Source organism: Nicotiana sylvestris, chromosome 2 (assembly GCF_000393655.2).
Source record: "Nicotiana sylvestris chromosome 2, ASM39365v2, whole genome shotgun sequence".
NCBI classification, from domain to species: domain Eukaryota; kingdom Viridiplantae; phylum Streptophyta; class Magnoliopsida; order Solanales; family Solanaceae; genus Nicotiana; species Nicotiana sylvestris.
Genome location: NC_091058.1, coordinates 133529944 through 133541941, shown reverse-complemented (window position 1 = coordinate 133541941; position 11998 = coordinate 133529944). Strand labels below are relative to the sequence as shown.

General features: G+C 39.5%; 2 protein-coding genes across 2 annotated transcripts; one reads left to right on the top strand and one right to left on the bottom strand.

Annotated features, from left to right (window-relative positions):
* Positions 1-265: 265 nt before the first annotated feature.
* On the bottom strand, positions 266-3348 carry LOC138885621 (uncharacterized). The gene is made up of 6 exons (XM_070166588.1): positions 3102-3348; positions 2649-2929; positions 2216-2391; positions 1189-1414; positions 902-1021; positions 266-592 (listed from the first exon to the last, which is right to left on the bottom strand). The coding sequence occupies exons 1-6, from the start codon at positions 3346-3348 to the stop codon at positions 266-268; spliced, it is 1377 nt and encodes a 458-aa protein (XP_070022689.1).
* Positions 3349-9479: 6131 nt separating this feature from the next.
* LOC138885620 (uncharacterized) lies at positions 9480-10535 on the top strand. Its single transcript, XM_070166587.1, has one exon. It carries the CDS (start codon positions 9480-9482, stop codon positions 10533-10535), a length of 1056 nt encoding a protein of 351 aa, XP_070022688.1.
* The last annotated feature ends 1463 nt before the right edge of the window (positions 10536-11998 follow it).

Sequence of the window (11998 nt, the reverse complement as noted above, 5' to 3'; positions counted from 1 at the left end):
ATGCCCACAAAGCTCTATGCTCAAACTTCACTGGCAAGTGACACACCTTCCCAAGTACCAATTTATATGGCGACATGCCAATTAGAGTTTTGAAAGTGGTACGATAGGCCCAGAGTGCATCATCTAACTTTCTCGACCAATCCATTCTTGTAGCATTCATGGTCTTCATCAAAATGCTCTTTATCTCTCTGTTCGAAACTTCCACTTGCGCACTCATTTGTGGGTGATATGGGATGACAACCTTCTGGCGCATACCATATTTTTCTTACAACTTTGTGAAGGCTCGGTTACAGAAGTGAGTGCCTCCATCACTGATTATTGCCCTTGGAGTTCCAAATCGGGTGAATATATTCTTTCTCAAAAAACCAATGACCCCATTTGCATCATTTGTAGGGAACGCTACAGCTTCCACCCATTTTGACACATAGTCCATAGCTACGAGTATGCACTTGTTTCCATATGAGCTGACAAAAGTCACCATGAAATCGATTCCCCATACGTCAAACACTTCTACCTCCTGAATTGGGTTCATGGGCATCTCATGTCGGTGGGAAATATTTCCGGTTCGTTGGCATTCATAACAACCCTTCACCTAGAAGTGTGCATCTTTGAACAATGTCGGCCAGTAAAAGCCCGACTCCAACACTTTCACAGCTGTCCTTACTTTCCCAAAATGGCCACCATATGGGGATGCGTGACAAGACTGCAAAATAGAAGATTGGTCTATTTTGGGGATATATCTCCGGATCATGTTATCAACACAAATTCTAAACAGATAAGGCTCATCCCAATAATACATGCGACAATCACGAAAGGACTTTTTCTTTTGGATAGAGGAAAGGTCATAGGGGAAAATACCACTCGCCAGGTAGTTTGTAATGTCTACATACCATGGTTCTACCTCAAGGCTCGTGGCCAATAGTTGTTCATCCGAGAAAGTCTCCACAATCTCTTCTACCTCAACCTTTTTCTCTGCTCCTTCCAGCCTATACAAGTGATCAACCACTTGGTTCTCCGTTCCCTTTCGGTCACGGATTTTAAGTCAAATTCTTGCAGCAATAGCACCTATCGAATCAGGTGTGGCTTTGACTCCTTCTTCTCAATTAGGTACCTGAAAGCAGCATGGTCAGTATAAACAATTACCTTCTAGCCTATCAGGTATGACCTAGATTTATCAAATGTGAACACCACTGCTAGTATCTCCTTCTCGGTCACTGTATAATGTAGTTGGGCACCACTCAAGTTTCTACTTGCATAGTAGATTGGATGTATGACTTTATCTTTTCCCTGCCCAAGAACTGCTCCCACATCATAGTCGCTTGCATCACACATCATCTCAAATGGTTGCTCCCAGTCAGGTGCAACTACGATAGGTGCAGACACCAGCCTCTTCTTCAATTCCTCAAAAGCTACCCTACAGTCATCAGAAAATACAAAAAGGTGATCGTTTTCAAGCAATTTACAAAACGGGTTAGCAATTTTGGAAAAATCTTTTATAAACCGCCTGTAGAAACCAATGTGGCCTAGGAAACTACTTATTGCCTTGACGGAAGTGGGTGGTGACAATTTTTCTATTAAATCAACCTTTGCGCGATCCACTTCAATGGCCTTACTCGACACTAGGTGCCCCAAGACTATACCTTCATGTACTATGACATGACACATTTCCTAGTTTAATACCAGATTAGTCTCCATACACCTCCTCAATACTCTTTTCAAGTTCTTAAGGCAATCATCGAATGAGTTCCCTACCAATGAGAAGTCATCCATGAAAACCCCCATTATTTCCTCTACCATATCTGTAAAGATGGCCATCATGCACCTTTGGAATATGGAGGATGCGTTGCATAGGCCAAATGACATTCTCTGAAAGGCATAGATGCCATATGGACAAGTGAACGACATTTTCTCTCTATCATTCGGGGCAATAGAGATCTGATTATACCCCAAGTATCCATCCAAAAAATAAAAGTGGGACCTCCCTACCAATCTATCTAGCATCTGATCAATGAATGACAGTGGGAAATGGTCTTTCCGGGTGGCCTTGTTCAAACTTCTGTAATCCATACAGATTCGCCATCCTGTGACTGTTCTTGTTGAGATCAACTCGTTGTTCTAATTTTGTACTACAATCATTCCACCCTTCTTTGGCACACACTGAACTAGGCTGCCCCAGTTACTGTCAAAGATGGGGAAGATGATTCACGCATCTAACCACTTGATCACTCCTTTCTTCACCACTTCATTCATGTTGGGGTTCAGTCTTCTTTGATATTTTCTGAAAGGTTTGTGCCCATCTTCCAGTAAAATCTTATGCATACAAAATGTCGGGCTAATACCCTTAATATCTGCAATGGTCCAACCAATTGCAGTCTCGCACTCCATTAACACCTGCAAAAGATATTCTGCCTATGCATCTAACAAACTAGATGAGATAATAACAGGTAAGGTTGAGTTAAGTCCCAAGAAAGCATACCTGAGGGCAGACGGTAATAGTTTTAGATCCAACTGTGGTGTCTCTTCAATTGATGGCTTAGCTGGAGGGTCTTTCTTTCTTCTAAGTATAAAGGATCGAATTCGAGCTCTCTTTTCTAGTACCATTGGCCTTCAAGGGCCAAAACCCACTCCGCCAAGTCCTCGCCATCTACCTCTTCTAAGTTCGTGAGGCAGGCTGCTAGAGGGTCTTTTGCATCCAGAGCCTCATCTTCCCCCTCCAAAATCACATCCACAGCTTCTATCACAGAGCAGTTAGCAAACTCACTAGGTCGCCACATAGACTTCTGCACATTGAATGTTATCTCTTCATCGTTTAGTCTCATCTTTAGCTCTCCAGTTTCACAATCAATTAAAGCTCTCCTAGTGGCCAAGAAGGGACTTCCTAAAATTATGGGAATCTCCTCGTCAGCCTGGTAGTCCAAAATGAGAAAATCTGTCGAAAACACAAACTTTCCAACTTGCACCAGTACATCATCAAATATATATGATGGCCTCTTCATCGTTCAGTTGGCTAGCTGGTAACATGGATGTGGGTCTTGTTCTTCCAATGCCTAACCTTTTATAGATATCCAAGGGTATCAAGTTTATTCTCGCCCCCAAATTACACAATGCTTTAGAAAAAGCATAGTTGCCTATTGTGCATGGGATTGTGAAACTCCCTGCATCAGACAACTTCTCATTTATGGGTCTCATCACGACTACACTACATGTCTGAGTTAATGTAACAATGGCCAAGTCTTGAAAGTCGAACTTACGAGACATCAAGTCCTTCATCATTTTTGCATAACCAGGCATCTCCTTCAAGGCGTCAATCAATGGAATGTTTACCTGGATTTGCTTCAACATCTCCATGAATTTTGTATACTGTTCATTCTTCTGATATTTGGCCAATATCTTTGGGAAGGGTGCTGGAGGTCACTTTTTTCCTGTGAATTGAGTTTGATCCTTCTCGGGCACTGTTTCTAATGCCTTCTCTTGTACTAACTCAATCTCCTTCGCAACCTCTTTTTCTTTGCTTGTTTTCGCTGGTACATGTTGTACTGTCACCTTTGTTAAATCCTATTGAATCATCTACCTCAATTGGTACTAGCACAAGTATCTCAGTTGGTCGGCTTTCACGAGCAATTTCTTGCTCCAGATCAAGATCTCTACCATTTCTTAGACTCACCGCCATAAGCTGCTTTGGGCCCTGCTCTTTTGGATTGACATGCGTGTCTGCAGGTAACATCCCTTGGGGACAATTATTCAGAGCCATGGATAACTACCCTAATTGAATCTCAATGTATTTTATCGCTGAGTCATGTACTTCAACTTTTTCTTGCATTTTTCCATTGGACCCAATTAGTTGTTGTAGCATTCCTTTAATTTCAGACAACCCATTATCTTGTCTCACTATCTGTTGTTGCTGAGGTTGTTGATAAGCTAGCTGCTCATTTTGCTGATTGTATCCCTGTTGCCTTTGGTAAGGCACAACATGACTCTCTGGTCACATAGCTCCAAGATTGTTGCTATTATTGTACTGCTGTTGTGCTGGTCTACACTGATTCTGCTGCCCCCAATTCTGACCACCTTGTCTCTGTCCTCTATAGTTTCCCACATAGTTCATATTTTCTTGATAGTTCTAGTTGTCATTTTCACCACTCCACGAGCATACATATGGTTTGTTAATACATGGTGTACATAAGCCTCCATTAGTCATGTCAACTATGTGTACCTGCTTCTGGCCTGATCCGTCAATCTTCTTGGTGTGGATACTCATTTGCGTCATCAGAGTGGCCATATTCTCGACTATGGAGTTGTTTGGGTCCAAAGACACTGAGTGAACTATAGGAGTGATTGTAGAGTCTCTTGTCATCCATCTTGAATTTTGAGCCATTTTATCAAGTAAGAACTTGCATTCCCTGAATGATTTACTCAAAAATGCTCTACATGCTGAAGCATCAACATTGGCCTCCAAGCTGTCTGCTAATCCCATGTAGAACCTTTTCCCCAAAATCTGATCTGGAATGCCATGGTGTGGACACTTAACCAGCATACCTTTGAACCTCTCCCACATTTCTTGCAATGTTTTAGCTGGTTTCTGCCTGAAGCTCAATATCTCATAAACTTATTTAACAGTCTTATTGGGTGGGTAGAACTTGTTTAAAAATTGATTAACTAATTCCTCCCAAGTGGTAATGGAGTTTATGGGGAGTGAATTGAGCTAAGTCTGACCTCTTTAGTCACTAAGAATGGAAACAACAACAGCCTTGTTGCTTCCAGTGTCACATTTGGTTGCCTTTGTGTGACACATATCAACAAGAAATTTTTCAGATATTGCTGAGGATCTTCAATGTAAGACCCCGAGAACAGTTCCTTGTTCTGCAACAAATGTAGCATGTTGTTTGTGATTTGAAATTATTCTGCTTGTATCTGAGGGACTGCAATTGCGGTTGCCAGATTTTCAGCGGTGGGTTGTGCCCAATCATACAAGGCCGCTTGTGGAACAAGAGGTGCCACACCCTGGTTATTTGGATCATTACCATTGTTTCTGTTGTTTGGGTTGTCTATCACATCACCCATGTCTAGTTCGATTCATTCTATTGAGTTCTGTTGTTGTTTGTCTTTCTTATTTGCTCGATTGAGTGCCGTGAAAGTTTTCTCAGGGTCCGGCAATGCTTTGTACAATTCACCAGTTCTTCATGAGTTTCTAGGAATGCACATGTTACACATAAGACTACAAATGGTAGAGATTCAATATAATGAATTTCAAGTCGAGAAAGCTAAATAAACTACGAATTCTAACAATTCTTTTAGCTGTAATTAATAACATCGTTGACTCCCTGGCAACGACGTCAAAATTTTGATCACGCCCAATTATACCTTATAAAAGGGACTAAGCGGTTGTTGCAAATATAATTTGTTTACAAGTCCGGAGTCGAATCCCACATGGAATTAACGTATTAATCACAACTGCTAGTTTCGCAAGAACTCAAGTAATCAACTTCAAAAAATATTGAATAATAAGTTGAGTTAATAACTAACAACAAGATAATTAAAAAGCTGTAATTTTATTACTAACAAAGCAAATGTTGTAGACAAGATTGAAAAGGTCTAGGGTTACGATTTCCCTCTTATCGGAATCTTTTCTGTTACGTCTCCTATAAATTGGCCTAGATAATCTCTACTGATCATGAGCACTCTACATGTCATAATTCTCTTCAGAGCAAATATAATAATTTACTAAATGTATTCTTCCGAACTACGCTAGTTAGCAGTAGTTCACCACTCACTAAAATCGCACCAAGGTTTCGTTATTCCTAATCCCACCTTTAAACACTTCGTATTGATCCCTCATATACGTTAGGAGTGATGTTGTTTTACAACTACCTAAATATGTACCCTTTTCTAAGTAATACACACTAAATAGGCATAGCCGATTAAGGGCCCCTCAATCAACTATAATAATCACGTAGTTGAACAAGTATAGAAAATCTAATGGCAAGTTTATATTAAACGCAACAAAAATTCATCCTCCAAGAGGTTCCATCAAACCCTAGAATAAAGAGTTTAGCTACTCATAATTGTTTTCACAACTACAACATAAGAATTCATCACCAATAATAGAAAAAGGGTAGAAGAAAGATAAAAACTCGTTTCCGAATCTTCCGTCTTGCTCCTTGCTTGTTATTGCTTTCCAAGTTCTCCTAAAATCCAAGATACCCTCTTTTTGGACGAACTGGGCTTCATATAGGTCAAGGGAAGTTTCCTCTGAAATTATAATTTTAGCCCTGAAATATTTTTTCTCAGAAGGACGTGCACGGCCGTGCACCTGGGCTGGTGACCGCGCATCTGGCCACGCATTTTGGCCAACATAAGAATTCATCACCAATAATAGAAAAAGGGAAGAAGAAAGATAAAAAATCGCTTCCGAATCTTCCGTCTTGCTCCTTGCTTGTTCTTGCTTCCCAATTTCTCCTAAAATCCAAAATACCCTCTTTTTGGACAAATTGGGCTTCATATAGGTCAAGGGAAATCGCCTCCGAAATTATAATTTTAGCCCTGGAATATTTTTTCTCAGAAGGATGTGCACGGCCGCGCACGACCGCGCACCTGAGCTGGTGACTGCACATCTGGCCGCGCACTTTGGCCAGTATCTGCTTGACTTGCGTGGCCGCACACCTGGGCAATTTCCTGGACTCTTCTTCGTTCTTCTTTCTTTCTTCTTTTTAAGTGCGCTAACCTCCTTTGATCCTCGAATGAACTCCCAATTTACTCCATAAGCTTTTACTTGGCCTTCAACGCTTCATATTAGCTAAAAAACTCTCCCTAACCTCATTGTATCCCGGAATTGCTCCTGCAAAGCATAAAGTACTCAGTTAGAGCAATTTACTACCATTTAACGCTCAAACATTAGTAAAGTGCAACAAATTAGAGTGCAAATAGTCTCCAAAATACATACTTATAGCCAACCATCAAGTGGTATCACATTTCCTGATACTTTTGTGAGGTGGATTATGATGTGCGTGCACAATGTCTCTTACTTAATACTACTGAATGACATGCCAACAAAAACCTTTCAAGCAAGGAGAGAGCTAAGACAGGATATCCACTTTAGAGGAAACTGTTATGCCAAAATTATTGGACAGTTGGCACATTTAAACTTTTACCCCTAGGGCAGTTGATATAAGAACATAAATAGAGGATGGGGGGAGAGTTAGTTGCTACCAGTTGTAGGAAGCTGAAGCTGTTCAACATTCCTTATATTTTTGTTTTGTTTTTTGTTTGTACGTAATTTTTTCCCTTTGTAAATTTATAATTACCAAAAAAACAAATATGTTAGGACTAAGATTTATGGAAAGGGGTTGAGCAATGAGTGTCATTTTCTCCTTCCAAGTTAATTCCCTGCTTAACCGTTATTTTCATTCATCGTTGATCACCTTATATATTGTCTTGTTGTTTTTATTCTACTTTTATATGCCTTTTTGGTATTGTCCCTTCTTGTGTATATTTTCATTAATATGGTTTTTATGCTTTCCTGAGCCGAGTGCCTATTGGAAACAACCTTTCTATCCTCACAAGATAGGGGTAATGTTTGCGTACACACTACCCTCATCAGACCCCACAATATGGGATAATATTGGGCATGTTGTTTTAGATGAATTTTATTCCTATTCATTCTGTCAATTCAAAATTTACTAACTTCCATTCTTCTTTGCCCCCTTACTATTTTTTGTTGAAAGCTTGTATCCACAACTGTATTGGGAAAATCGAGTTTACATATTAAAGTGATTGGAAGATGACTTGTCATGACACGAAGGCTGGTCAAAGAGTGATGATTGACAAAGAAGGTACAAGTAGAGACACAAGCAGTTATTCAAAAGACTCGACGCTCGTACCTATTTATACTCAAAAGTCAAGGAGAATGAATCTGACAACATAAGAGAGTACATATACAGTATTTAATAAGCAGTAAATACTAAATATGTTTTAGAATCTGTATTAAATTACAATGATTATGTAACGTAGCATTTAATACCTTTAATTGTCTATAGTGGCCTAATTATAACAAAGGCAAAACGTATATCTTTAAGATAGCTATAAAAAGGAGAGAATGGATCATTTGTAAGGACACGAAAGATCATCTGAATATACTGGTTTACTTTATTTTCTTCTATCTATCTTATTGTTAGCAAAATCACTTTCCTTTATTCAGTTTTGATTATCAGTAACCCGTGTTCTTTTAAATTAAAGCTTTGACTGAAATTTCACTTTTTGGTTAAACAAATTGGTTCCATTACCGGGAATCTGATAATCTACTCTTTCTTAACCTAACCTTTTTTGTTGCATCAACTATGTCGAACATCAATGACAACACCCAAGGAAACTAAGGAAACCAACAACTCCAGGAGAATCCACCGGATGATCACATCCCAATCCCTTCTCCACAAAGTTCCCCTCAACGTTCTCGAGAAGGCACTCCTGATAGATCTCATGCAAATGGAAATGCTCAATTCGAAAATGATGAACCTATCAATGAAGCTTTGTAAAAGCTAATCTCTCAATAGGTCAATAAAGCTCTTGAGACCTTTGTCAGCCAATTACCTGTTGCACCACCAACACCCACTCCAAATAATAACACTTTGGAGAACCCTCGTTCTGGGCTTGCTAATTCAGGTAGTGGTGGAATCCCCAGCGAGTCACGAGAAGGAGAACCAGGTAACTTAGTCAATTCTGATTTACAAAATTTTGTACTAACATTGCAGAAACAGCTCAAGGAGCAAAGTGACCGCATAGAGAAAATACCTGGAGTACCACCCGTAATCAAAGGGATAGATATGGATAAATATTCACAACAACCTTGGAAGCCAAGTGCCGCTCCCCTCCCAATTCCAAAGAAATTCAAAATGCCCGATATTCCAAAATACAATGAAACAACTGATCCACGAGACCACGCGACTGCATTCACAACAGGCGTAAAAGGAAACGACTTGACCAAACAAGAAATTTAATCAGTTTTGGTCAAAATATTTTGTGAAACACTCACCAAGGGAGCATTAACATGGTATTCTCTTTTACTTGAAAATTCCATAAATTCTTTTGCTGAGCTTGCAGATTCATTTATCAAAGCACACTCGAGAGCTCAAAAAGTCGAAAAAAGAATGGAAGATATTTCAAAATCAAGCAAGGGGACTCAGAATTGCTTAGGGAGTTCGTGGATAGGTTCCAGCATGAAAGAATGACGTTACCACGCGTACTTGACAATTGGGCAGCTGTAGCCTTCACTAATAATTTGAATGAAAAAAGCTTCTGAAGCCACGAGGCGACTCAAGGAAAATCTTCGTGAATTCCCAACAACAACGTGGAATGATGTTTATAACAGATACATCACGAAGCTAAGGATTGAAGAAGATATTATCTCACGATCTCAAAAAGAAGAAAAGGTGAGTTCGAGACGGGCGGAAACCGAAAAAAGGTCTGGTAAAAATAGGTACGAACCATATATGGGTCTAGTAAGAAAAGATTCACGATCAAAACAGGACAATCCGATGTATAATCATAGGTTGAGGAATAGAGAGTCGGGCTCGTCATCAATATTTGGAAAAGATCAAAACGAGCGAGAGTCACAGGATGATGATAGAAATTTGAAAGCAAGGTTTGGCGGTTATAATTTTAATGTAAGCACTTCCAAGCTCGTAGCTATTTTAAGAAGCATGAGTGATAAGGTACGGTGGCCAAAAGAAATGAGATCGAACCCAAATAGCCGCAACCCTGATCACTGGTGTGAATTTCACAACGATCACGGGCATAAAACGACAGATTGTAGGTTGCTGCAAGGTGAAGTTGATCATCTATTAAAGCAAAGGTATCTCACTGAATTATTCAGTGAGAGGGGTAAGAAAGCATATATGAAGAATAGGCAGGAGCCCCCAAAACCACCTTCTCCCAAAAGGACCGTTAATGTGATAAGTGGAGGTGAAGACATCAATGGTGTGACGTACACAACAACCAATAAAGTCTCCAAAGTCACAATTACCCACGGGAAGCGGGTGCGACATGTCTTAGAGGAAGAAAGCATTACGTTTGATGATGCAGATGCGGATGGCGTATTGTCCCCACATAACGATGCACTGGTAATATCTTTACTTGTACATGATACTAATCTGAAACGAGTTTTGATTGATCCAGGTAGTTCTGTTAACATTATTTTGCTAAGAGTGCTACGTGAGATGCAAGCCGAAGTTAAATTAATACCAAAGGTGCATACTCTGTCTGGATTTGACAATTCCAGCGCAGTGACAAAAGGGGAGGTAATACTTACAACATTCACAGAAGGAGTTGTCAAGGATACAAAATTTCAGGTGGTAGATATGGAGATGGCTTACAATATGATCCTTGGGAGACCATGGATCCACGAGAGGGTTGTCGTTCTGTCAACTTTGCATCAAGTTATTAAATTTCCATCACCATGGGGAATATGTCAAATTCGTGGGGATCAACATACATCCAGAAGCATCAATTCTGTAGCAGATTCAAGTACGGGAAACGAAGAAAAATAACAATTACAGAATCCAGTTAAGGGTACCACAACACAAACCTCAACTGAACAAGGACGAACAGACGTTGACTCAAGGCCAGATGCCATTCAAGAACCAGAAGAAAATGAAAATATCAAAACAATGATTGAAGAACTGGAAGCTGTAATATTATTTGCACAATGGCCTGAAAGGAAAGTCTACGTAAATGCCAATCTAAGCCAAGACATGAAAGGTAAGTTGATTGGATTTTTAAAAACTAACGTGGATTGTTTTGCTTGGTCCCACTCTGATATGACAGGAATACCACTGGAGGTAATGACTCACAAATTAAATGAAGACCCATCGTATCCCTCTATCAAACAAAAGAAGAGAAAGCAAGGAACTTTCAAAAATCAGGTGATTCAAGATGAGGTTCAAAAATTGTTAAAGATTGGGTCTATCCATGAGGTAAAGTATCATAATTGGTTAGCCAATACTGTTGTGGTACCGAAGAAGAATGGTAAGTGTCGAGTATGTGTAGATTACACAGACCTTAACAAAGCTTGTCCTAAAGATTCTTTTCCATTACCACATATAGATTAACTAATTGATGCTACTGTAGGACATGAATTGTTAAGCTTTTTAGATGCGTATTCAGGATACAATCAGATCAAAATGGATCCAATAGATGAAGAAAAAACTTCATTTATAACAGACAGGGGGACTTACTGTTTAAAGTAATGCCTTTTGGTCTCAAAAATGCTGGTGCAACATATCAAAGACTAGTAACTAAAATGTTCCAAGAACATTTGGGAAAACAATGGAGGTTTACATAGATGACATGCTCGTTAAAACTCAACATTCAAGGGATCATATATCGCACTTGTCTGATACATTTCAGGTCTTGCGAAAATTCAATATGAAATTAAATCCGGAGAAAGCATTCAGTGTTGCATCAGGTAAGTTTTTGGGTTTTCTTGTTTATAACCGTGGTATTGAAGTGAATCCCTCACAGATTAAGGCCATTGAAGTAATTCCTGACATGCTTACAAGTAGAAAAGAAGTGCAGAGGTTGACAAGAAGAATTATAACCTTGGGGAGATTCATTTCTAAATCATCAGAAAAATGCTTTAAGTTCTTTTCAGCTCTTAAAAAGAATTTGACAGGTATGCCTTCATCCTATCAGTTCAAATTTGAAGGCATACCTTCAAGATCAGTTCGAATGGACTGAGGAATGTCAGCAGGCACTCAAAAATTTGAAGGCATACCTATCAAATCCGCCATTACTCGCAAAACCAAAGGCTGGGGAAAGATTTTTCATCTACCTTGTTGTCTCAGAAGTAGCGGTAAGTGCTGTTTTAGTCCATGAAGACCAAGGTAAACAATCTTCGATCTATAATGTCAGCAAATCTTTATTAGATACAGAGACGCGGTATCCTCGGTTAGAAAAGCTAGCACTTGCATTAATCATGGCATCTAGAAAATTAAGGCCTTATTTTCAATGT

Bases quoted from the DNA above. Each gene is read 5' to 3' on its own strand.
- LOC138885621 (XM_070166588.1), bottom strand. From the start codon at position 3,348: ATGGAGATGTTGAAGCAAATCCAGGTAAACATTCCATTGATTGACGCC. The intron at 2,392-2,648 runs GTAGATGGCGAG...TATCTTTTGCAG, and splicing joins GCCTCACGAACTTAGAAGAG to GTGTTAATGGAGTGCGAGAC. The intron at 1,022-1,188 runs GTGTTCACATTT...CGTGACCGAAAG, and splicing joins AGAAGGAGATACTAGCAGTG to GGAACGGAGAACCAAGTGGT.
- LOC138885620 (XM_070166587.1), top strand. From the start codon at position 9,480: ATGGGTCTAGTAAGAAAAGATTCACGATCAAAACAGGACAATCCGATG.